The sequence below is a fragment of the Ictalurus punctatus genome, chromosome 25, assembly GCF_001660625.3.
Source record: "Ictalurus punctatus breed USDA103 chromosome 25, Coco_2.0, whole genome shotgun sequence".
In the NCBI taxonomy this organism is placed as follows: domain Eukaryota; kingdom Metazoa; phylum Chordata; class Actinopteri; order Siluriformes; family Ictaluridae; genus Ictalurus; species Ictalurus punctatus.
Genome location: NC_030440.2, coordinates 6,933,141 through 6,960,081, shown reverse-complemented (window position 1 = coordinate 6,960,081; position 26,941 = coordinate 6,933,141). Strand labels below are relative to the sequence as shown.

The following is a 26,941-nucleotide window of genomic DNA, read 5'->3' as shown; positions in this document are numbered from 1 at the left end:
ATATCAACAGATATTAAATGGAAACCTGACTGCCTCTGCCAGAAAGCTTCAAATGGGTCGTGGTTGGATCTTCCAGCAGGACAATGATCCAAAACATACATCAAAATCAACACAAACAGGGTTTACTGACCACAAGATCAAGGTCCTGCCATGACCATCCCAGTCCCCTGACTTGAATCCCATAGAAAACCTGTGGGGTGAACCGAAGAGGAGAGTCCACCAGTGTTTGAAGTATCTGGAGAGATTCTGTATGGAGGAACGGTCTCAGATCCCTTGCCATGTATTCTCCAACTTCATCAGGCGTTATAGGAGAAGACTCTGTCTTGGCAAAGGGAGATAGCAAAAAGTACTGACACAAAGGGTGCCAATAATTGTTGCACACATATAAAACAAAGATTTATATATAAATATAAACCTGTGTTTTGTTGGCAATTGTTCATTTGCAGCCGTCTTTGCTCATATTTACCAAAGGTGCCAATATTAGTGGAGGGCTCAGTATATTTTTAAACATTTTTTCTGAAGCTTCCTCTCACTTTGCGCTCATTGCCAAAATGCATCTCTGAAAAGCCCTTGGATTACTAAATGCTGTTCTTTATGTACATAATATGACTCTATTATATTCAGTTATGTTGAACAATAAGGTCTGCCAAAATATACCTCCTAACAATTTATATATATATATATATATATATATATATATATATATATATATATATATATATATATATATATATATATCTTTATTCGATCGATCTTGTTTCTCTTATTTATAGTCAAATTCAAAAGAAAAGAATAAATAACAACTCTTGTCGTACACTATGCTGGATTGTAAAACAGAAAACTTACCTTCTGTTCTCGTTTTGTAACTATTTTACAAGTGATTTAAATGAGGGTTTAGCTTTATGAGCTTTTGTTATGATGAACCAGACACAAGTGCACGTTTTCATACAGTAGTATTTGTCCTCACGTGAAGTGATCTCAAACGGGTTGATTAGGGCTTAGAGCAGAAGCACTTGTTTGACACTGGCCAAAGGCGAAAATACTTGGAAATGCTCCGGCATTGTTTGATGATGCAGCAAGATCTTTGGCAGTAATTATAGAGGAGCTCTGTAAACCTAAGGTTCCACTTTAAAACTGTTTTCTCAGCCTCAAGGCCTCAGTCGGATTGTGCTTTTCTTGTAAGAGCATGCGGCTGGATGACGGCCTGTGCATCACTTGCACTTTCCGGGCGTGTCGTGTCAGCTTCGTGCCTTCATGCTACTGACTCACCAGCTCTGTATGAACTTGCATGTCTTTCCCTCTAGTGAGTCTGCTCTGGTCAGCTGTCACGATCATCAGATTTAGAGGGAGCTAATAGTTTTCATTTTTGTGGAATCTGATCCCAGCGGCTCGTGAAAAGCAGTCATGATTGCATCACAGTTTTATGCGGCTGTATTTCCAGGTATTACTGATACAGAAATGCCTGAATAAGTTACACAAGACCACATCTTTGCATGCACATGTACCTCCAGTATGTCTGTGGGTTGGCGTGTGGACTGTGGACCTGGAGGTGCCCACTTGGAAGCTTACCAGCCATCTTATATTGTTAGCCCCTATCTGAACATGCCTACTTCCTCCTCCACAACTATGCACTCAAGTACACACTTGCCAGTGATGGGTCGTTTTTATCCCTACTCACCTTGCCCACTTGGAAGAAATGATGGATTTCACACCTACACAAAAATGTGTGGCTCACTTTGAAGTATTGAGGAACAGGGTAAACACCTCTGCCCTGGCGTGCATTACAACAGGCATTTATTATACTTCTTGATTCCTTACAAGAAGCCTCTGAGGTGCACGGGAATTAGCTCAAGCAAAAGGTGTGTGTGCTATTTTTAAATGTGTGTTGTCATTTAACACCTTTAAAAAAAAAAAAAAAAAAACACTGCTTAATCCGGTTCCAGGGATGTGTTTTAATTAAGAAAATCACAGTTTGTAGGTATAATTGAACTTTTGTTGATTGAAAGTTTTCTTCAGTGTAAAACATCACGGCTGCCGTGAAGCTCTCTTCGAGGGATTTCGGTCACGTCTATGTCAAATGAGACTATTTGCAAACATCTGACATACATATGCAAATTTTCCCTCCAAAAGAGCCTGCTTTGGAGCCGGAATGTGTGTTACAAGCACGAGCAGCAGTGACCCCCTGGGCCTCACTGGCTGGCCGCACGTCGCTTACTGAAGCTGCATGCAGAGTCACTCTCCCTGCACTGTTGTTTTAGTCCAGTGCCCCGGGTTAAGCATGAACATTTCCGTTAATGGAGATTTGGTATTTATTAACCAAGCTGTCCTGCCACTCTGATTGTGTAGGTCATGCTCCGGGCGTTAGGCCAGGACGAGGGGTTGCATTGTTTGAATAGCAAAACGTCTGTTGTTAGGTTTTAGTAATTGTCCGTGTTCTAACAGATGTTTTGTTAGCGTTACCCTGCTGGCCTACTAATCAAGCTAGCCATTACTAACTGAATAGGCATCACTCACCAATCCAGCCATTTTCAACCACCTCGGCCGACTGTTGTGTTTCAGGCACTATTATGATCCTGGAAAGATTTTTGCATTTATACTTACATTTACAGCTTAGTCACGTGATTGCTGGATTGAGGGGTATTTTCAAATGTTCAATTCATGTGACATACGAATGCTTTTATACGGGCTAAAAAAGGTTATTTTTATAAACACTATAAAGTGGTAGCTAAGGTAGTGAAATGATGTATGAAGAGCTGTTCAGCTAAGCTGAATGCATTTAGTCCGTACGGGATTTTGTGATTTTTGCGGCCAAAATGCTTGATTTCAGTGCGGCTTTTAAAAAAATTTGCGATGCAGCTTGCAGGGTTTTTTGTGCTTTTTTTTTTTTAACGGAAAAACGACTTGCGGAAATTGCAACTGCATGAAATTGCTTCGCAGTGTTGTTTGTTGGTAAATGAGACCTTTTAGCTGTACTAATGTTCGACGCACGTGAAGAGGGCTTTTTACTTGCTAGTAAGCTAATTTGATTTAATTGCTAATAAGCAAATTAGTTTTTTGGAGCAGGCACCCATGTTTTTCAGCTCTACTGTATGGATCACACGTATGAGAGGGGTTTTGATTGTCACTTGTGGTTTAAAGAGTTGGAAGGATGTAGTTATACTGGTATAACATCCGAGTAAAATGCAGAACAAGACTCGGACTTGATGCTCGTGCTGCTTCTATTTTACCATTATTTAATCATTCGCATCTAATCTAAGGTTAGACAGTTTGCATTTAATGATATAAATAGAATATTGGCATAGCTACATGAACAGAATATTACCGGTTAGATCGCTGTAAATTAGATATTAAATCAAATAAATTGCGGTGCATGTACACAAATGAAATAAAGAAATTCACATAGCTTTTAAATCTTTGATTACCAAGATCGTAGAGTGTCGATGAGACAAGGAAGGCCTCTAGCGAAGAAAATGATTGGACAGCTCTTTTTCCAAAGTGAAACAGACCAGAAGCTCCTGCTGAAACAAACGTGTGCGAACAAGAGCCAAGATGAAGTGTTTGATAAGGATGATGATCCCTTAGTGTTCTAAGGAAAAATGCGTGTCCTTAATGCAAGAGCTCCATGTTTCTTCACCACAGCTGGCAGTGCTGTTGTGCTTAAACCACGCAGTGTGAATTATTGTCATAGTTTTTTTTTTTTCTTTCCGTGAAGCGCTTTACGTGTAATTTATTTAAATTTACTTTGTATTTGACTATTTTGTACTATTTTAGAACAATAATGAAGGTATTAGTACTGTGAAATACACATGTGGAATTATGCAGTGAGAGAGAAAAATGGTTTCATACTAACCGATAATATTCCTGACGAAGCTTCACCACCCTTGGCATCTTCTCAATCAACTCCATGATGGAGCTTCACCCAGGAGGCTTTCCTTAAAGTTTCCAAAGAGCCCGAGCTCCTCGATGCGTCTCTTAAGTTCTGAATGAAAACTGCTTGTTTGGGGTGAAGTGGCGGGGGGTTATTTGAACTAAATTTAATTGTTTTAAGTAAAAAATGCATTTCTTTTGTTCAGATATAAATTTAAACATGGCCATTAACTTCTCTGTTTTACCCTATTTACACAAATAAATGTATGCATTTACTTCACTATTGACTCACAGTTTATACAAATCATGTCATTTATACTAATACCCAAGATAAAAGATTTATAAACGCCCAGTGTGCTTGTTTTCTATGTGAAGAATGCATGCACGAACTGGTAATGAAAATGGTTGTGGATTATGAGTTTGAAAATGTACTCTTTCTTAAAAAAAATAAAAAATAATAATAATCTCTGGTATGTTTAAACTAGTAAGCTCTGTCATTAGTGCAAATGGAGGTGTGTTCTGTCATCTAATAATGCTAGGCAACTTGAATTAGCAAATGAAGTTGCCTTAATGGCTTATTCAAGCCCAATGTTATTTAATTAATGCAGCAGAGGTGCCAACATGTACACTTTAGCCGTAGGATTTATGATTTTTAACCCCTTGCTATTGCGACACAGGAAACTATGCTTTCCTGCTTTTTATAAAACAGTGGTAAGAGCAAACACAAATAAAATGCATGTGGAGGGAAAGCCCGTTCACTGAACGAGAAGGGCTGTTGGATACGAAAGCCTTATTTGCTTCTGGTAGCGGTTACTTTTGCTTTGAATTGATTTTGAAGTGAACTTTGAACTGTGGTCTGTGGCCGTTAAAAAAGCACTTGTGTTCCTGTTGCTTGGTGCACATCTGGAGAAAAAATTCGTCCACTGATGAGCACTTTTATTCAAAATGTTTTTAAAAATAATAATACATTTTTTTTGTGGGCGTGCTTGGTAGGATTTTCTTGTTAGCAGTGTTTACACATCTTATGTACTCTATATGGCCAAAAGTATGTCGAAACCTGACCATCACACCCATATGTGCTTCTTCCCCAAACTGTTATCTGGAAGCACATAATTGCCTAGATTGTTTTTGTACGCTGTAGCATTGGGATTTCCCTTCACTACATCTAAGGAGCATAAACATGTTCCAGTGTGACAACGCCCCTGTGCACAAAGCGAGCTCCGTGAAGACATTTGCCAGTTAGGTTTCGAGCTCGAGTGTCCTGCACAGAGCCCTGACCTGCACCCCATTAAACACCTTTGGGATGAACTGGAACGCTGACTGCACTCCAGACCTCCTCACACATCATCAGTACCCGACCTCACTAATGCTCTTGTAGCTGAATGGACACATCCTCACAGCCAAAATCTAGTGGAAAGCCTTCCCTGAAGAGTGGAGCTTATTATAACATCAGAGGAGGATTTAATCTGGAATGGGATGTCCAACAAGTACATATGGGTGCAATGGTCAGGTGTCTGCAAAATGTTGGTTATATAGTGTAGTTATCTTTATATATTAGTAACTAGCATTCTTAGTTCTATAACCATTAGGGAAAATACAGGCTAACATAACACTCATAACACAAGATACCCATAACACTCTAAAATGAAAGGTTGTAACCGAGTAACTCCATAACAATAATAATGTAAAAATTCCACGGACAATAAAACATCTATTGTACACACTTCAAACCTAAAACTCAAGATGCAAGATACAGATACCGATAGTTAAACTTTGATAAAAGTTTGATATTATATCAGTCTGGCAGTTCTACAAACAGTGACAACACCTGAGGCAGGTTTTATTATAAATTCAACTTTTTCTGATCCTGTCATAGCTTTGATAGGTTTTGAAAGTAACGTGAAAGTAAAGTAATTAGTAATCCGGTTCATTTTTACACGCAGTAATCAGAAGTGTAACCAGATTACAATCTTACAGTAGTAATTAGTAATCTGTAGTGGATTGTGTGTTTTGAGTAATTTACCCAACACTGCTTACTACTAGTAAGAGTGTTAGACTGCACAGTGAACACTGAGAAACGTTAATGCTTCCTCTGTACTCGCACTATGACTTGCTGAAAACTTCTATACTGTATACTTAAAGCTGAGCTGTGATTTGTCTACACACTTCCATGTGAACACTTAAATACACAAACTAAATCCATGACTATCAAAAGTAAAGAGTTTTACATGCATGTCGGCTCTTGTGGGCCTGCATGTTTTGCTGAATCCATATCTCGAGGCATTAAAGTGATTAGATATACTAGAGATTTTGTCTACAAAGGACAGAAAGTAAGAGTGAGCATGGTGTTTCTTTTTTTTCTTTTCTTCTTTTCGCCCTTACATTCAGTGTAGCGTGTTCACTATATCAGTGTATGCAACAGATAAACATTTTAGGATCTTTCTATTCTGTCAGTTAAGATAAGCTAGAATAAGGACTTTTATCGACGAAACTAAATGCCATATGGAGTTGACATTTTATTCATGTTTGTGTTTAGCACTCAGTAAAGTCCCAGTTTTAAAACACTAGCTTTAATCAAAGCATAGTGCGTCATGCACATTTACTTTGCTTCCACACTCAATGTGAGGCTTGGCATATGAAAACAACTCTTACCAAACGCTTCATATTTTAATAATTTACTTATTACACGGAATGAGGGTGTTTCCACTCATTCACTCGTTACTTTTGGAACAATAGACACTTAGATTTGTGGGTAACTGACTATCCTGACCGTCTTAATTGGTCTTGCGTTTGCATGTACCTCTTGTGTCATTTTTCTTGAGCTACTTTGGGCATTGAGTGTGTGGGTCTGAGTTCATTTGGAGCGTTCACATACGGCTCAGATCAAGGAGGAAAAGCACCGAGTGCACTTAAATAGGCTGAAACGAACAGAGTGTGAACACTGTGTTCCAAGTGGTCTCAGATCAATGACTCAGCAATTTTGCCCACACAACAGATACAACCCAGAACTCTTTAAAAACGACCCACAAGTGAACGCTTGGGGTTCATGTTGTGGTCCACATCATTTGTGCATTATGAAGAAAAAAAAAAAATTCAGTTCCCTTCAAATTTTGCTTTATGTTGCGGGTCATTGTACCGCACATACGTAGCTCCAGCTTTATGACACCCAACGGAAATTAAGAAAGGTTCCCGAGGGTTCCCCAAACAAAGTCAGCAGTGTTCGGTAGGTACATGAGAAATAGCCTAATAGAGGCACCGTGGCACTAGTAGTTATACTATAGAGCTTAAGTAGGCAGCAGTATTAATAGTAATGTGTCAGTCAGTGCGTTTACATGGACAACAATAATCTGATATTTACCCGATTAAGACGATACTCTGATTAAGAAACTAGCATGTAAACAGCGATTTTTTATTACCTTAATCCGACTAAAGTCATACTCGAAGTGAACACTAATGGAATTAAGACATGTGGAGTATTCCTGTTTTAGTCGCATTATCGACGTGTATTACAGACATGTACACACCTTAATCACACTATTAACATCGTGTGGGCGCTTTCACCGCATTTCGCGACAGGACACGATCACATGGCAGTGCTCGACCGTTTGACGGCAAACAAGAGCGCACGGCTGCGTCCGAAACCACATACTTATCTGCTATATAGTAGGTGAAATACATGTATTTAGGCTACTAAATGGTAGGCAAGTACGGAACAGGAACATGAGAGGAGTATTCTAAACGCGACTCATGTAAACACCCTAATCACAATATTGTCTTATTCAGAATAAGGTCAATAATTAGATTACCGCTGTCCATGTAAATGTAGTCAGTGACAGCGACAGTTGCTGAATATTACCGTTGTATTTCGCAGGTTTTTTTTTTTTTTTTTTTGTGATCGTTGCAGCCAAAAATGCTTGCTTCCGTGGCATATTTTTTTCTAAATGTGCGATGCAGCTTGCGGAGATTTTAAAACTACTCGAATTGGTGAAATTCCGATTGCACAAAACCGTTTTGACGCACGTGAATCGAAGAGGGCTTTGGCTGAGTGCACGTCATATGACACGTCTCGGTCCAAACCTGCGGAAAATCTGAGGTCATTTCGAAAAATTGCAAGCTCCTCCGAATATTCCGGAGTTGGTTAATTTTGCATTAATTTCCCGTGATCATAAAAATCGCTAAATCCTGGAGGGACTGATTATATGCGGCGTATGCATGTATTTTATCTATGCCAGTGACTCACAAAAGGTAAACAGTCATTAGCTCTATAGAAAGAAGCATGAGATGTTTTTGATGGTTCAGCACATCCACAACCAAATGATAGTATCATGTACAACAACCATTTTGAATGACTCCATAATTCAGTGCTACACAGCTATCGCACTATGGTACAGGAGTTGTGGTGTGAACTAGAAGTGGTCTGAGATCTCATCAATGCACCTGTGCTGTGAACACCAACAGCACTTGAGGTCATGTGCAGCCAGTTCCCTTTCAGGTCCACTTGAACAGCTGAACAGTGAACGGTGTGGTTCATTGAAAAAGAATTATAGGTGAAAACTCTTTGAAATGGACCAAGTGTGAAAACATGCTATGGGATGTTTAAAAAATTTTCTTAATAAGCGTGATCATTCTTTTAAGCAAATAGTACTTTAGTTTGGAACTTGTAGTATTTTTATTCATTTCTTCATGAATAACAACTGTTGCAAGGTGAAGGATAATAAGGGCGGCATGATTGTTGATTGCATTTCAAAACACAAATGACTTTTCTATATTGTGCGTTCTATGTGTATTCTGACCAGAGAATTAGATACGTTTAATGTAGGTGCTTTAATCAATACAACACTGGTGTGATCAAAATATTTCTTTTATCTTTCTTTACCAAATGTAATCTTAATCCACTGTATGAGGAATATAACAGTATAACCGCAGGAGAATCAGTTTATTGATATCGAACCAATTTCCTTTCCAAAATATGAAAAAGTATTCCAGTCGTTCATTTTTACACAAAAAATATGTTGACGTTGTTGTTTTTACCTTTACAGAATGGAACAAAGAAGTCGTGGGATTTCATGCGAACTCATGACAGGTAAGTGTTCATCGTGAAGTCCTTTTGCATACTGCACAGACTGAAGTGTGTTCGAAGCCTCCGTTTAAAGCATCTTGGAATAAATGCGTATTTCCATATCATTTTAACATTATTGTCTTTTATTCCTAAAAGTTGATCACCACAGTCACACGAGGGACTGCACCTAGCCTTGCTTGCCCTCTGTCTAGCCCCAAAACACTATTTCATTGAGGACAGAGGTAGGAGTGATCACTCGCCATCATGCCCTCTTCTCATTATGCTTTTGGTCAGCAGGAAATGAGGGTTTTGGTTGGCTCTTTAACCATATTGTTTGATTTATAGTGCTGCTGCTTTTATTGTTGCAAATGTACATCAAGGATTTTTATGCAAACCGTTAGTTATAAACCAAGAGATAAGAAGCGGCAGCAGGGTCCTGGAATCTCTCACCTCGGTGCTAGAAGAGGAAGTTAGCTATTGTACTTCAGGATAAAGGTTCCTTTGAGTCCTCCAGATGCGATAAACTGTTTAGCAGTAAAACTGTGATCCTGGTTCCCACAAAAAATAGAGGCCACTCCACTCAGAGGAGCCTGCAGTTGGTTGCCCCTGGGCAGTTGCACTTACGAGCCTCCTGGTGCTACCAGATATCATGGCTGATGTCTCTTATGGGGCTTGTATTTTTTGTTTTGTTTTTTTCTTCCCAAAGTTGGGCTAAGCTACTCTGTGGACAGTGTATATCAGAGCTTACAGACGTATTTTCATATGAAAAGGTGAGGAGTTTTGTTTATTCAAGGAAACAAAGAGGGGGGCGCACGGTGGCGCAGTGGTGAGCACGTTCGCCTCACGCCTCCAGGGTCGGGGGCTCGATTCCCACCGTGGCCCTGTGTGTGCGGAGTTTACATGTTCTCCCCGTGCTGCGGGGGTTTCCTCTGGGTACTCCGCTTTCCTCCCCCAGTCCAAAGACATGCATGATAGGCTGATTGGTGTGTCTAAAGTGTCTGTAGTGTATGAATGGGTGTGTGAGTGTGTATGTGATTGTGCTCTGCGATGGATTGGCACCCTGTCCAGGGTGTACCCCGCCTTGTGCCCGTTGCTCCCTGGGATAGGTTCCAGGTTTCCCCGTGACCCTGAAGAGGATAAGCAGTATAGAAGATGGATGGATGGACAAAGAGGGGGCTAGAATAAAGTGTGGGAGAGAGGACTGACTGATTATAGAAAGTGATTTATTACTTTTTCAGGTATAGGGATTTGCCGGGGGTAGGCCTTGACAGTTTATAAAGAAAACTACAGACATTGCCTGTGAGAGAAGGTTGAAAGCACTAAACCAGAGATGCAGGACTGCCTGGATGAATAGAAATACAAAGTACAGATTTCTCACAGCAGTTTTACAGATCTTCAGTGAGCAACTCAGAAGGGGAATGACTCTAGTAGTCAGGGGCATTTAGTCATTTGCATAAATATCAGTATGTTTTGGTATATTATAGTTCATAAAGACTGTAAATAATGCAGGTATTTAATGCATTGTTTTGCTGCACTGTTTGGTCCGTCGATGTTTGTTTTGGTTGGTGCGCGTTGTGGATTTGCGAGAAAGACATGAGGTGGAGGGGTGGAAGAGGGGATGCTGCAATTGAAAGGAAAAGCCATTAAGACGAGCATCTGTTCGGGTCATTAGTGTCCCTTCTGCAGTCCTTTGTGAACACTCTTCTGGTCCTTGGAGGTAAGAAGCCCAGAGAATTGGTGTCAATTGTCCTTGAGCCTTAGGGGTGAGAGAGAGGAGATCTTCAGATCTACTTGCTTATGTAAATGCAAGGGCACTAGGTGGATCAGATAACCCAACCAATATGAGCACAGCTCAAACTGTCACTCGGACTCATCTCTCTTCTCCTCTCATCTCGTGCAACAAAAGTGAAAGAGTGCTAATGGAGGACAGGTTTAACGATGTGTGAAATCTCCTGCGTGCCTCCGTAGAAGCATTTCTTTCCTCTGCCAAGTGCAGCAGCGTGGTGTGGGATGCTGGGACATGCCGGGACGCGCCGGTGCACTGACCCAGCAGATGCACAGTCACTGCGGGTCAGCTGTATTCAAGCTCTCCCAAGAGACAGCGGGAGGGAGTCATGGGTGCTGGGAACAGCAGTTCTTCCTGCTTAGAGAAGGGGCAGGAGGGTAAAAACCTGGTCAAGTGAGAAAGAGGCTCTTAAAATGGAACCTGGTCCTCTTAGTAAGGAGCACAGGCACAAATGATTCATGGTGTCTCCAGATAATGGGCTTTCCTCCCAGACTCTTTAATTGTGCGTGTCTGCATGCATGTATATGCTTGTTCGTGGGTAGCCTACATATTCTGAGCTGTTGCTTCTGGTCTTTGGAGAGCACGTATTCAGGGGTGAAATCCGTCTGTATGCTTCGAAGGAGCCAGGCCGGATGGTAATATCCAAAAAATCAGGATAGGGCTTCCTGTTTCTATAGACACTTATCCGGTTTCCCAACAGGGTGTACAGGAATGTGTCTCCACAGCCTTCAAAACAAATGCGCGCACACACACGGACACATAACCCGGTCAGTCATGGCTCAGCTAACTTCTCAACAACCTTCTCAAGGAGACAAGTGGCTCTTAGGCCAATCCTCAAGCAGCTGGTGGTCCTGGATGGGCAGAATAAATGGTGCTTTGGGAGAGTAGTTGCTCTGAATGAATGGATGGTTTGACCTCTTGCTCCACAGAGTGATTAGCTTGATCTCAGTTCTCCAACAAATGCCTGGCTATCCCAGCATGCTTTGCTAGATTTCCTTTCTTAGCTTGCTGAAATATTATACCGAGATTCCATAGATGCAGGTAAGACCTAGGGTGAGGAAGCAGGACAATAGCCAGAGTGTTAATAATGTGTGAACATGTGAGCTTGATGGGGAAAGGTTTGGGCCCATGCACATTGCCTTTTCCTTTTCCTTTTCCTTAAACAAAAACACAGAACAAATTGTTGGTGAGAGATTTAGCTCTCATCTTACCTGAAAGATCTTCACTGACACTGGGCCTCTTCTCATGATCAAATGCTGCATACAAGGGCCTCCAAGCTCTATGTTTCTAATAAGCATACCTAGCATACAGTGCCCTCCACTAATATTGGCACACTTGGTAAATATGAGCAAAGAAAGTTGTGAAAATGATCTTTATTGTTTAACCTTTTGATCTTATGTAAAAATAAATAAATCACAAAAATACTCTGCTCTCATGGATATCAAACAATTCCAAACAAAATACAGGTTTATCCAAAATCTTTGTTAAATATTTGTGCATCAATTATTGGCATGATATCTTTGCCAAGACAACAGCTCTGAGTCTTCTCCTATAATGCCTGATGAGGTTGGCAAGGGATCTGAGACCGTTCCTCCATACAGAATCTCTCCAGATTTCGAGGTCCATGTTGGTGGACTCTCCTCTTCAGTTCACCGCCCAGGTTTTCTATGGGATTCAAGTCAGGGGACTGGGATGGTCATGGCAGGACCTTGATCTTGTGGTCAGTAAACCATGTTTGTGTTTATTTTGATGTATGTTTTGGATCATTGTCCTGCTGGAAGATCCAACCACGACCCATTTGAAGCTTTCTGGCAGAGGCAGTCAGGTTTTCATTTAATATCTGTAGATATTTGATAGAGTCCATGATGCCATGTATCCTAACAAAATGTCCAGGTCCTCTGGCAGAAAAACAGCCCTAAAATATTAAAGAGCCACCGCCATATTTAACCGTGGGCATGAGGTACTTTTCCATATGGCTACCTCTCTGTGTTCGTCAAAACCACCTCTGGTGTTTATTGCCAAAAAGCTCTATTTTGGTTTCATCAGATTGATTCATAACATTTCCAGTTGACTGGAACTTCTTAATCATTACCCTGATGGTGGAAATGGGCATTTTCAATGTTCGTGCTATTTTCTTTATAGTCACTTCCCATTTTGTGAAGCTCAACAACCTTTTGCCACACATCACAGCTATATTCCTTGGTCTTACCCATTGTTATGAATGACTAAGGGAATTTAGCCTATTACCTGTTACTTCACATTTATACCCCTGTGAAACAGGAAGTCATGGTTGAACAGTTTCCTGCTCCTAGTCACCCTGGTGTACAAAAAAAAAGTAAAACATCAATGGGAATATACTTCAAATATATTTTTCTCATATGAATTCATAGGGGTGCCATTAATTGTTGCACACCTATGTTTAACAAAGATTTATTTATTTTTGATAGACCTTTGTTGTGTTTGCAATTGTTTGATATCCATGAGAGCAGAGTATTTTTTGTGAAATTTTTTTTTAAACAAAAGATCAAAAGCTTAAACAATAAAGACAATTTTTCACAGCCTTCTTTGCTCATATTTACCAAGGGTGCCAATATTTAGTGGAGGGCACTGTAGTTTAGGGAAAGTCTGATGTCAGATGCTCAACATTCTTTCGTCTTGAGACATGTTCGATTTGCTTTCACTAGAACAACTGATCATTGTTGCTTTCATTATAGTTGTTCATCACTTAAGACATTTAATAAGCAGTGCTCTGTTTTTTCTTCTTTCCCTCCTTCCTCTCTGTCTCTGTTCAGTGTCTCTGTGCTGATCTTCAATACCACCTCTCATTGCTTCATCCTGGTCAAGCAGTTCCGCCCAGGTAAAAATAAATAAATAAAAACTCATCTTTTATTACTAAAATAAACCTCACAACTCTCACCTCAGAACAGTTCAAAAGCATGCTGCAATTGTTCATATGTTTAATGTGTGTACGTGTTTTTCACTCATAGACAGATCAGTTCTGCTTGCAATCCTCGGTGTAAAATGTCAGGCAAAGGTCACATTAATAAAGCCATCTGTGAAGGATCACTTCTACATTCGGATGCAGACGAGGAGATTCTAGTCTTCCGTGCTGCACTCCTCCCTCTTTTTAAAGAGGCAGAATCAGCAGAGAATCATGTCAGGACTGCTGCTTGAGATCTACCACACCTTCCACATGTATTTGGACTCTGATGTCTTGTAGTTGCGTCTGCATTTGTTACAGCCTTTTGCGCCACATTTCCTTCCAAGCCTGAATGGATTTGCTACTTTTATGTCTTGCATAACAGTCAGCTCCAGAATTATTGGCACCCTTCACGAACATAAAAGTAGTATTTAGAGGCGCATATAATTAAATAATAAAAGATTTGTTTTGAAGGGGCGCACGGTGGCGTAGTGGTGAGCACATTCGCCTCACACCTCCAGGGTCGGGGGTTCGAATCCCCTCCCGTGGCCCTGTGTGTGCGGAGCTTGCATGTTCTCCCTGTGCTGTGGGGGTTCGATTCCCACTGTGTGTGTGGAGTTTGCATGTTTTGCAGGGGTTTCCTCCGGGTACTCCGGTTTCCTCCCCCAGTCCAAAGACATGCATGGTAGGCTGATTGGGTATGAATGTGTATGTGATTGTGCCCTGCGATGGACTGGCACCCTGTCCAGGGTGTACCCCGCCTCGTGCCCGATGCTCCCTGGGATAGGCTCCAGGTTCCCTGTGACCCTGAAAAGGATTAAGCGGTATAGAAGATGGATGGATATTTGTTTTGAATTATGAGTGATTTTTGTTTGAGGAATTGTTCCTGTCCAAATAGTTGCATGTAATATTTTTCATTAATTTTTTTTTTTTTTTTTTTTACATTTCTCTTCATTTGAACCTTGGTCAAAACATTCACAACTTAAATTGAGAAATCCAAACAAAGGTTCATGTCCTAACAGTGTGGGTCACATCTTCAGCCTATATATATATATATTGCCTATTCTTTTGGAGGGTGCCATTAATTCTTATACTGGAGTTGACTATGTAACCTAAAACTTTTTTTTTTTTCCTCCAGAAAACTGCTATCCTTTACAGCCTTGACTTATCTGATTAAACCTCGCATCCTAAATCCACCGTGCAGGGTCCGTTACTAAGCATGTCAGAGTTCAGTTAATAATGAGCCACCTGGCAGCATCCGTTATCTTTTTATAACTGTTTGCAGAAGGTGGTGCTATGCACCAACGTTAGGCTAATTAACCTGACGAACGTTTAAATCTCGTGTTATATTTTGCACAATAAAACAAAAATGTAATTGATGTAATTGTAAAAAAAATAAAATAATAAAAAGTAATTACAAATGTAATTGTGAAGGTATTGTAAATTCATTTACGATTACGCAATTGTAATAAATTGTAGATGAATTCCATATGATAATTAAATATGTTGATGCATCACAGTGTAGGCCCTGATACAGGTGCGTGTACACCCATATGAAAGGCCTTTGGAATCAGTGATTCTCTCGTAATGGAATATTTTTCAAGTCACAAGTGGTCATGTGAGTGTAGAGTTTGTTCTGCAGTGCGTGAGGCCATGGCCCTGCTCCGTGCCGCTCCGCTATTGTTTCTAACGCGCTAGCCAGGGATGGCGCCCTTCTCCTCAGAATGGAAGGAAGGTCTTGCATTGAATGCGACTTCTCCTTTTCCCCTCCTTTCTGCTTATGTTTTGAACAATACATGGAGAGAAGGCTGGTGTTTTGTGTGAGGTAATGGTGTTGGAACAAAGCCTCTTGATCTTGTATGTCTTTTGCTCGAGTTGCAGGAGTCTAACTGTTTGATGGGATTTGAAATGGATTAAGGAGGCAGTCATACAGAATTAAACGCTACCTCAGTTAAAGGGTTTCCTCTTTGGGGTTTTTTTTTTTCTTCTTCTTTCTCTTTGTTTTTCAACTTTTCAGTCATTCAGTCCATTTGTCTAGTTATAAGCTTGATTACTCTCCAGGTCCACTTGTGTTCTCTTCCCACTGCTGTACATTCTATCCTTCAGCGTGCTACCTGTCGATATGCATGTGACCCTGTTATGTGCTCGCTCTGCAGCTGTGTACATGTGTGAGTGGGAGAGAATGAAACCTGCACACGCTGAACCAGAAGGAGAGCAGGGAGGCGAGGGCCGTGCCACGGATGCCCCAGAGGAGGAGCAGGAGGGAAGCGAGGAGGCCAACCGCCCTCACCAGCCCCCAGCTTCAGCAGGCGTGACGTATGAGCTGTGTGCCGGCATAGTAGACAAGCCGCATCTGTCCCTGGAGGAGATCGCCTGCCAGGAAGTGCTGGAGGAGTGTGGTTATGAAGTTCCTGTCGCCAAGCTAAGGAGGATCACGTCATTCAGGTGCGGATACACACCCTCGACAAATGCAGGTGTTAATATTTTATCTAAACCTTGACATTCAGGTGTGTGGATCTAGCGCAGGGAGCCCTGACTGAAATCAACTCTAAAGCAGAGGTCTAAATGAGGCGTTTACAGGTCAAACGTGTACAGCGTCCGTGCTGTCATGATTAGTAAGTAATAATAGCTAGCAAATTTTTATTTACTTCTTTTTTTAAATGTGCACCAGGTAACATAAACAAATGTCCAGTGTGATACATAGGGATTCCCCTGTTTTGCTTTTTACAGAAAGATCACTACCCTTTTGTTGCCTATGGGCTCACACTTTTGATGTTGACAAATTTGCAGGTCAAAGTTTACTCAGATGACCTTGATGCAAAGTGAAAAGAACCTATAGCAGAGACTTCTTTTTCACTTCTCGTGTCCTTTCTCATTCGAGTGAACTGGCTTTTTTGCTAGGGGAATTTTGTTTGCATTTGGTTTGAGCACTGTTTAACACAAGCCCAAACATCCAGCGATTCGCAATTTTTAAAAACTGGAGGAAATAAAATCAATTCCTGCGTATATGCTTATACGTTACCCCTCAAATGTTTAGCTGCACCTATCTCATAGAAAGGTTCGGGCTGCCTATTACCATTTCCTCATTTAATAATAATAGTAAAGACATTCAAGCGAAGAAGTGAAATACGCAAGCTGCGATCAGTTAACGGCCGACGCCTGGTAGTGCCTACTCAGCGAGGCACGAGGTCCCTTTCCAGAACCTTCAAACTGACTGTCCCTCAGTGGAGGAATGAACTTCCAACCTCAATCCGGACCGCAGAATCCGTCACTATCCTCAAATAACGGTTAAAGACCCACCTCTTCCATGAGCACTTTATTTACACCTAACTTGCCCCTCCCCTCTTATATATATATAAAAAAAAAAAAAACATTTTACCCTTACTCTGGCTCTTACACCTCTACTCTGCACACATTGTTTCTCTAGAACCCAATTAAAAGATCTTATACGGTAGCACTACTTGTATTGTTCTCCGCTTGATATATCGCTTTGCTTGTATTTCCTCTTTTGTAAGCCGCTTTGGATAAAAACCTCTGCCAAATGAATAAATGTAAATAACGTACAAATTTCTACAGCGATCAAACACGACCAATCACAAGACAAAGTTTAGATTCTTGAAAATAGCCTTGTCATTTTCTCAGCAGGTCTGGTGTAGTCATCCAGGATGCTTCTCCAGCAGTCTTAAAGCTGTTCACACAAACGCTGAGGATTATTGGTTGCTTTTCTTTAGTGCTAAATGAAAAGTACTTGTTATTTATTTTACATTTAAAAAAATGTACATGTAGTAGACCTCAACTTCAATATTTGTGTTCAAAGCTAGTTTTCACCTTAAGGTCATCATATCAGTAAGATTATTAAAATTGTTCACTCAAACAGGCGTGTACAAACGTTCGATCAAAGCTAGATTAATCGAGACGAGTCGAGAGGGAGAATCAGTCACGTGACAGAGCGTGCTGTTATAGGAAAATAATCAAGTGTCCGTAGTGTGTGAATGTGATTGTGCCCTGCGATGGATCGGCACCCTGTCCAGGGTGTACCCCGGTTTGTGCCCGATGTTCCCTGGGATAGGCCTTTCCCGTGACCCTGAAAAGGATAAGCGGTATAGAAGACGGATGGATGGATATCTGGGGGCGGTTTTTTTAATTATTTTTTTTTTGTAAATTACAATTTTTTTCAAATTTATTAAAATACTGCACGTCATACTTTTGATCTGTTTATAAACAGCTACAGCTACATGTTGTGGTCAACATCCATCCGTCACGTTCTCTTGAATTTAATGACAGAAACAATGCGGCTTGTTACTGAGAAACCTCAGACTGCAACATCCGCCATTCATAGACTTTACCGCTGCACCCCTTCCTTAAATATTAAATAAACGTCCCCTCACCGTGCCCTCACCTCAACTTCACCGTATTCAACATTTACACTTCTTTCTTTGTTAAATAACATCATGTTCTTAATCCATTTATTATCAGTCTTAGATTATGTGGAGAATCCACCATACAAGTCCCTGAGATTGAATTGTTACTGTAGAAATGCTAGAACAAGTGCGTTAATATAAACCTTGCAGCTGGAATTGCTATCAGAGGCGCTGTTAACACAGAACATTAACCACAAAGTCAGCACCTTCTGACTAATCAGATTTGTGAAATCAACGGTGCTGTGGTATAACTTGAATAAACAATTATACCTTGCCTGCAGTACACCGCTAATGTTTATATGTGTGGGGAGAAATAAAAGTAGCGTAACTTGTCTTTCCAGGCACACACCCATGCACTTGCCCAACTGAGATAAAGATCTAATACAACCTATAATCACAGAAAAACCATTTATTATTTTTTTCTGATCCATTATGTTTGCGCATTTGACTGAAAGGTTTCGCATCAAACAACATAACGGATATCTTGGGCTTAATAGTGTTCAAAGAACTCTGCTCCTTGTACTTGATGTTCCGCTCCCTCAGTAATCCATCAGTATTAGCACTTCACAGAGCCATAATGTGAACGAATATAGGTGAAGTGCGGGGTTAAACACACCTCTCTAACACTGTCTAGAGCAGCAGGAAGAGACATTGTTCTTATCAGACTTGGATGAGGAGACGGTCATAAACCCTTACCGTCTCGTTCGTGTGTGTGTGTGTGTGTGTGTGTGTGTGTGTGTGCAAGAGAGAGAGAAGGAGCGTACACACCTGCTTATTGCCTCTGATGATTACCCTCACCCACCCAGTTCTAATCCAGTGTGTCATTACATGGAGTCACAAACAATCCCTCAGACCAACATGCTATCATAAACACACTCTAGCACAGATATACACACACACACACACACACACACACACACACACACACACACACACACACACACACACACACACACAGGGGCTCAACACCTGCTGTTTGGGACATCATGTGCACCTGCAAGTCTGATGTAACACCTGCCATGTGTATTCGGGGTAATTCTGATTATATGATGCTATATTGGATTATGTCTGTGTAGCGCAGGTAGGTACCGGAATGCAGGGTGAAGATGTGACCCACACTGTTAGGACATGAACCTTTGTTTGGATTTCCCAATTTAAGTTGTGAATGTTTTGACCAAGGTTCTAATGAAGAGAAATGTAAAAAATAAATAATAATAATAATAATAATAATAATAATAATAATATGAATATGAATAAAATCCCAGAGAACAAAAAACAAGTGAACCTACAGGCCTTTTTAATGCAAAATGGTATGATCTAATGCTTTGCAACAGTCCAGATATTTTGAGGTACATACACTCATGTATCAGCATAACTTGAATTCATAAACCATTATTCATTTCCTTTCATATGCATAACAAAGCTGATATACTAGTTGATTGTCTTAGCACATCCCGCAGAACGTCTGCCTGTCTAATGGTCTTTCACATCCCGCATTCATGATTGCAATCGGCAGTTTCAGTGCCCTATGCTCAGGGCCGGACTTACTATTGGGCTTGACTGGGTTCCAGCCCATGGGCCCCGCCCATTAGGGGGCCCGCCAGTTTATGTTTGTTTGATTTGTTAAGTTATATGCCGGTCATTTTATTTTTCATTTAAGTTTGTCGATTGGTCTAGCATGGTTGGTGAGCCCCGCCCTGTGTAAGGAATGATGGCATTTAGTTCGCTAAATTATACGTCAGTCATCTTGATGTGTGCCGATTGGTTATTGGTGGTTACGACGATGCGTCGCTGTTGAAACCTGTCTGTAGTAGTCACTGTTATAATGGCGGACAAGCGGTATCGAAGTGGCACGCTTAAAAGAAAGCTAAAAAATGAGAGATAACGATGCGAAAAGGAAGCACTCAGTAAAATGAAAACGATCACTGGATTTTTCACACCTGTGACACCACAGCCTGATGTGCAAGCGGAAACCGCCTGCTGGAGGAAACCGCTGGAGCGGATCTGATTTCACGAGCAGGGCAGTCCATTAATGGATCATCATCTCTTCAGTCAGAAGCCGTTAGCTCGTTGGAAGAAATGGCAACTTTTTCAGCCACTGAACCAGATAGTCCTGCAAGTACTAAAGATTCTTTAGCGACCGACTAAAATTGATGAGTGTGCGAGCTAACCGGGCGCGGAAAGTTCCGGAGTCCTGTCAGAATAATCGTGCAAATGTCAAAGCCTCTGAATAACACTACAAACTTCAGAAGAGATTGTTTTACAAAGCTAATTTGAAACGCATGCATTAAATGGTGAGTTCTTGCTCAGAGAATGGTTGCTACCGGTTACTCACCTTCTACCGGTTGTGCCAGATAAACAGTTGTTTATTGCAATGCACAAAATTCATGATCACGTTGAACTTTTATTTATTTTATTTATTTATTTAATAATAATAATAAAGTTTTTTCGAGCTTCAATCAGTTGTCATATAAATAAATGATTCCGCTTTTGACTGGGCTTATGCATGATGCTGTACTTGTTTTATTTAAAGTGATTTGTAGAGTAGGCAGGGCCTGAAAATGACTCAAGCCCAGGGGCCCCATCTCCCTAAGTCCAGCCCTGCCTATGCTAGCCTATGCTGAACACCCGCGCGCACACACACATGCACACACTGATCCAAATGTCCTTCTAATAGGTTCTAAACCCATTGAACCCAGTCTAATGGCTCATATGGTTAATATTAATCTAGTCGAAATTCTCCACGAGATTTCTGTGGATGGTACCACATAGAAACCTTAAAGATAGCTGTGGATGTTCTTCATTAGATAGCCTCAGGACTGCAATTGCTAAGAACAATCTGCACCCAAATCTCCATCATTGAACAGTTAATAACTTTAATTCGATACAATAGACTTTAAGTTATAACTATATTGAATTCAGATATGACTCTGCTGGTCATGCGTCGCTCATAAGTTTCCAGCATCTTAAGCACTGAGCTACTAATAGAACTTGTGCAGTCGAACATAGTAGTACTGTTATCTACACCCAAGTCTTACCAGTTATGCCCATTTGCTTGAAATGGTGCCAGTTATTTTGGAGTTGATTGTGTGCTGGTGTGGTTCGATGTTCATTGGTTTATTGCTGCTAATGTAAAATGTAAAATTTGTATTCCTCTGGTGCCTTCGGAAAGTCTGGCAAATGATTCATGGGAATCTGCAGTATTTGTACAGTATCTGTCTTGTCTTGTTTTGTGTCTTGCCGTCCCTTCTTGAGAGGTGGGTGTAACCATAACCCCCATACCCCCATGTAACAGTACCCAATATGTGCCTTTAAACAGTACCATCTACATAGTACACTTATGGGACTTCACATGTGCAGGCTCTTACAAACCCGTCTGTTTGGTCATGGTTTCAATTCTGGGATATTTTTTTAAAAACTTATCTTTAAAATATCTTCCAGTTACCAAAACAATTAGATTCCATTATAGCGATGTTTAGAAAGGCGTATATGGGCAGTGGATTTTCTCTCATTTGCAGTCTCTGGATTGGTCATGCTGAGCAACTATAAAACACATTGTGAAATTCAACTGCAGTGTTCATGTATTCATTGTTGTATTCTGGTTAGATTTAACTTGGAAAAGAAGGTGTGTTCCTTGTGTCAGAGTGTAGTTGTGTACTCCTCTCCATTGGAAAAGGGCAGAACTGTATGATTTTTAATCTTGCATGTTTTCTAAGCTTATTATCTCAGATGCAAGTAAGATACTATTTAAGGAAGAGGAAGATCTAAGGAAGTGTTTTTCCAGTCTCAACATTTCTCAGATACCTTCTGGGCTCCATCGCAAAGCCCTATGGGAGATCTCCATAGTGAAATCTCCTTGACAGAGTCTCAGGTGAGGCAACGCTTCAGGCACAGCCCTTCTTATCACCACCATCTGTGGTCTTCGAAGTATCTTTGAAGGCCTGAAGGACTGACTGGGTCGAACCCTTCATTCCATAAAAGCCTATATGCACTGTAATCATCTTGTGGTCTAGAAGCAACCTGACTGGTTGACTCCAGTTTTGTGTACAGCTGCAGAGATGAGAATTTCTGTTGTATAGAGAGCGCTTCAGGGCTTTTTCCACCGCGATAGAAAATATTCAACACCATTCCAGTTCTTCTTTAAGAGATTGAATAGTAGCCTATAGCATTTAGTAGCAATAATAATAGCATTTGGTTGCATAAGAGCATTTGATTATGTAACACTGGTCCTAAGGATGGTGGCACAGTGGCGCGGCAGGTAGTGTTGGTGTCCCATAGTTCAAGGTTTCTGTGTCTTTGGACTTGTCCATGTTCTCCCTGGGTTCCCTCCTTGTTTTCTTCCCACCTCCCAAAACCATATATAGGTGGTTGGATTGGCTCCTCTAAATTGTATTCCTGCCTTGTTCCTACGATAGGCTCTGGAATCTCTGAGACCATGACCAGTATAAAGAATGAATTATCATTGAATGAATGAATTGTGAAATGATCAGCAGTCTACCTTTATTCTGTTTTGTTATCCATCACTTATTTCCATGCAAAGAACATGTCTGTGACACATGGCAATTCCCTGCAATTGCTGTTTACCCCACAGGTCAGGAGTAGGAGTTATGGGAGCCAAGCAGACCATGTTCTACGTAGAGGTGTCTGACGAGAACCGTGTTGGCGAGGGTGGTGGGCAACCTCAAGAAGGCGAGCTGATCGAGGTGGTCAAAGTGCCCCTGCACGAGGCCATGACTTTCGCCTATGACGAGAGCATCCCTAAAACCATGGGTGTTATTTTCAGCTTCATGTGGTTTCATAGCAACATGGCACCTAAATATAAAATCTCCACTAATGTGTAATGGATGACAGCTTCTGTTTCTTCCAACCTTCTGAAGCACCCTGTATGTAACCTTGTATTTCTTTGTGTACCTATTGAATTGAATACTGTGTTCTTAATTGCTTTCCTCTTTTCTTACTCTAATTATTGTCCTATTTCAGACTTTGCCTCAAACTTAGTCATAATTCCTCCTTGGTAGTAGATGAGTTGCAGAACACAATAATAGTAATTGTGAGTTTGTGTCACGAAATGGTAACGCTTTGCTTTTAACGAGTCTGTTATTTATTTATCTGACTGCTCTTTAGAAATCTTATAATGGCTGGTAAAACTATACAAGCTTGAAGATGAGGATAGAAGAGGACGTTGTTCATATCATTTCGGAGGTTTGGGCAAGTATGATATATATATATACATATATATAATAAGCAAATCCAGATTTGTCAGAAATGACAGATATTTGTTACATGTGTAATGCGCTACATAGCATAGCTAATGGGCAGCTACCAAACTTCTCTCTTAATTGTACAAAGACTAGCCAAGCATTTGCAGACATCTCAGGTCTAACACAAACTACGAAGCATTCAGGGTTCGAGGCAATGCTCTTTTATCAATTCTTAACATCAAACTGGCATTTCTTTAAAGAGTCCTCATTTAAAATTGAACAAGAAATATTTGGGGCCTGCTACACAATAAATCGGTGCACACGATTCAAGCAATCCCATGTTTATCATTTTTTTCCCCGCCCATTGATTTTGACATGACATCCAGGCTTACCGCTAGTCTTGAATAGCTTTTTAGAAACCATTTGATTACAACAATCACTACTGCAGCTCCATTATAAGCGTAATAAAAGATATCATATAGTAGAGTAAGTATATAAAAGTGATTAGAACTTATAATATCATCTCTGTGGGTTCTTCTTTATCATCTAAAATTAGAAAGCGACTCTGGTATAATTCTTATATGCTGGAGCTGCATGAGCTCACCTGGGGAACACTTTATATCCTACATACAGTATAAATTTAAAACAAGCTGATACTAAAGTAATAATGATTTACTCTGAGCACAGAATACGATTTATAATGACGTTATAAATGTCTCTTCAGTCATGACAACTAACTTTGTGACCGTCATTACCAATTAATACTTGAAGGCCATACGTAGTGTTTATTGTATTTTGCACATGCTGTATCTGAGGTTTCTCTTTCAATCTGACCTTGTTAGGTATTTAAATGTTTATATTGTTATTATCTCACGTGTGATGATGATATTTCTACTACGCTATGCCTATTTGGTACATTTTCTGGGACAAAAAAAAAAAAAGGTCATAAGCCATTTGACACTGCAACCGTCTATTTGACTGTTTTCAGCGATTTTAGATTTTCGGTTAGAAAATAAAAATACTGTTAAAGTGACTACTTCAGCTACTGGATAGGTGCGAATTATTTTCATTGTATCTAAACAGTCATTGTTTATGTGGCAACGAATACAAGTAAGCCATTTGAACATGTGAGATATGAATCTAATTAAAATACATTCCTTTAGTTAAAAGATATTCTATGTACGATTTTGTTAAGGTTTTGTATATTTAAAAAAAAAAAAAAAGCCTACATTTTTATCAGTAACTTTGCTTATTGATTGAATTTGTCTTTGCAATAAAAAACAATTTAAATGTACAAAATAAAAACATCAAATTACATAATGTAAGAATGCATAGAATACCTTTAACGAAGCTTCTGGATGGTACTATTTATGACTATCAACATTCATTGTTTTAGCATTATTACCTAAATATTATATGCTAAAGAAACACTGAATGCATGTGGATGAAAAGCTCAAAAGTTGTGAAGATTTGTGTTCTGGAAAGCATAGTGATGTCTTTCTAAGCCTCTGATCCTATCCTGTTTTTATGTGATTGTTGATTGTTTCCTACATGCTTTTACTTGAGAGAATAAAATTAAATCCTACTAATATTGTACAGCAGTGGTTCTTTCTACTTTTAATGTGTTAATGTTAATGTCATCGAGGAAAGAAAAAAAAAAAAAAGAAGTGTTTACATGAAAATTGTATTTTCTTCTTTGCATGTTCGGTTTCATTTTTTTCCATTCAATGTATCCTATGCATTTGAATTTTTTATTGTATTGTGATGTCTTGCATGTGCTCCATGTGTATATTAATCTGGATGGAGTGTACATAAATAAAGACGAATAAGTCTACATACCGAGTTACTCTGATGAATTAAAACTATAAATTGTGCATTTACTGTCAAGGCCTGTTAGTGCACCTGTTATGAATGTACGAATCCATATTGTGTATTTTATTCAGTAACCCAAACATTTCGAAATATTTGCTTGCAGTCTACTACCAGGACATGATGACAATGTGAAAGTGAAGATTTGCTGACATATGACTTACCCATGTGCCTCTCTACTATGTTGTCTTAATTTAAACGGGGCCAATTTGTCAGGTCCCCATCCTCTAGCATAGTTGTCCTGGGGCTTAGAGGAAGCTCTGTGTTTCTGAACTCTCTCTGTAGGACCTATCAGAGAGGGCGAGTCGTCAAGGTGATGTTTGTGTTCAGCCCTTTTCTATTAGGCACAGTGGTAATCATTAGACTGTGTTACTGACGGCTGTCCAGAGCAAAGGATTGTGGGGGTGGGACAGGTGGTTGGGGAGAAGGGACACAAATAATAGCATCGAGTAACTAAGTACAAGTACCACGACTTTGCTATAGCAACAGCACGGCACAAAACAAGTCACACAATGAGTGTGCATGAGGGAGGGCAAAGGCGCACTTAACCATGTCTCTTATGCCTGCTTGATTTATTTTCCACTTTGCTGAGTGTCCTTGTTCTTTTAAAAATGAGCTTCACTATTATTTACTATGTATACGTAACTTTTGTCAAGGCCGTTTATGCATTGTTTGTTTCGAAATTTGACTTTCATTACGTTGGACAGGATGCCAAAAGTAAACTCCAGTCTTGATTAGCTTAATTAGTTTACATGTTTAGGGAAGAAACCTAATAGCTTTATATAAACCTTCCCCATACTTGACTAGCTTGGCTGGTTTTCATAAAGGTCGTCTGTATGCCCCATTGGCTGTTTTCATATCGGCATCTGAATAATAGATGCTTAAATTGTAAATATTCCAGCTTTGAGAACCTGATATTAGCTGGATTTATCCAGAGACCTTTGCAACTATCATGATCTATACAAGGCAGAAGTACTCATTTTGCCCAGCTTCTCTTGAGTTCTCTCCTACTCCCCACTATTGTTTGTTGTAAGCATAGCATGAGCTATAGCTCTTATGTAGTAGTATATGTACAGTAGTTGACTTCAAATGACAGTGGCATGTCAATAATGGTGTAAAGTTGAGGCTTGTGTTCATTTTTTTTAATAAGAGGCTCTAACGTCAGTGATGACGGCTTTGCATTTCAGCTTTCTGCCTCTGTGTTTGCACAGGTTATCTCTGAAAACCCTGACTGATCATCACCGACCATCAGCCCTGCTTGGTAATGCACACAATTCCACTGATGTTCAACAGGCACACATTTCGTCTGGGTCTTACTGACTGAAAAAGTAAAAGCCTTGAGACTCTGGATAAGTAAATCAAGCTTATTTGTTGGCACACTCCAGAAAGTCTTTTACTTTCACGGTAGTAGCAACATATCCTGAGGGAGTCGTGTAATAGCGGGAGACTGGCTGTGTGCTTGAGCCTTTTTCCTACCAGCCATTTTTTCCTTTCCTTTAAAGAATCCTTGTCAATAGATACAATGCTTTATATGTATGCCGAAGAAAGGCTATGACTGGTAGTGCTTCATTTAGCGGGGCTAAATTGGTTTTCAACTTAGCAACTGGTACACCATAGCACCATTATTATTCCTTCCTGCCAGCTTTGTTTGGAACTGCTGAATCAATGAGTTTCTTGATACGTCAGCTGGCTGCTTTGTTGTCAGTATGAATACACCTCTGCTCCAGACGAAGCTGGGCATATTATTTGAAACCTATAATACTCTTGCTGATGGATGGGTAAATAATACCAGCCTAGATCCAGATGCTAATAGAAAGA

General features: G+C 40.2%; 1 protein-coding gene across 2 annotated transcripts in view; it reads left to right on the top strand.

The window, feature by feature from the left end:
- The window catches only part of nudt14 (nudix (nucleoside diphosphate linked moiety X)-type motif 14), a 35,040-nt gene extending 9,952 nt beyond the window's left edge, over window positions 1-25,088 (top strand). For both annotated transcript variants that reach the window (XM_017456532.3, XM_017456531.2), the window contains exons 2-5: window positions 8,907-8,950; window positions 13,505-13,569; window positions 15,789-16,077; window positions 22,645-25,088. In XM_017456532.3, coding sequence (XP_017312021.1) covers window positions 8,934-8,950; window positions 13,505-13,569; window positions 15,789-16,077; window positions 22,645-22,894 — 621 coding nt within the window. In that variant the 5' untranslated portion in view covers window positions 8,907-8,933 and the 3' untranslated portion in view covers window positions 22,895-25,088. The remainder of the gene's footprint in view (window positions 1-8,906; window positions 8,951-13,504; window positions 13,570-15,788; window positions 16,078-22,644) is intronic.
- The last annotated feature ends 1,853 nt before the right edge of the window (window positions 25,089-26,941 follow it).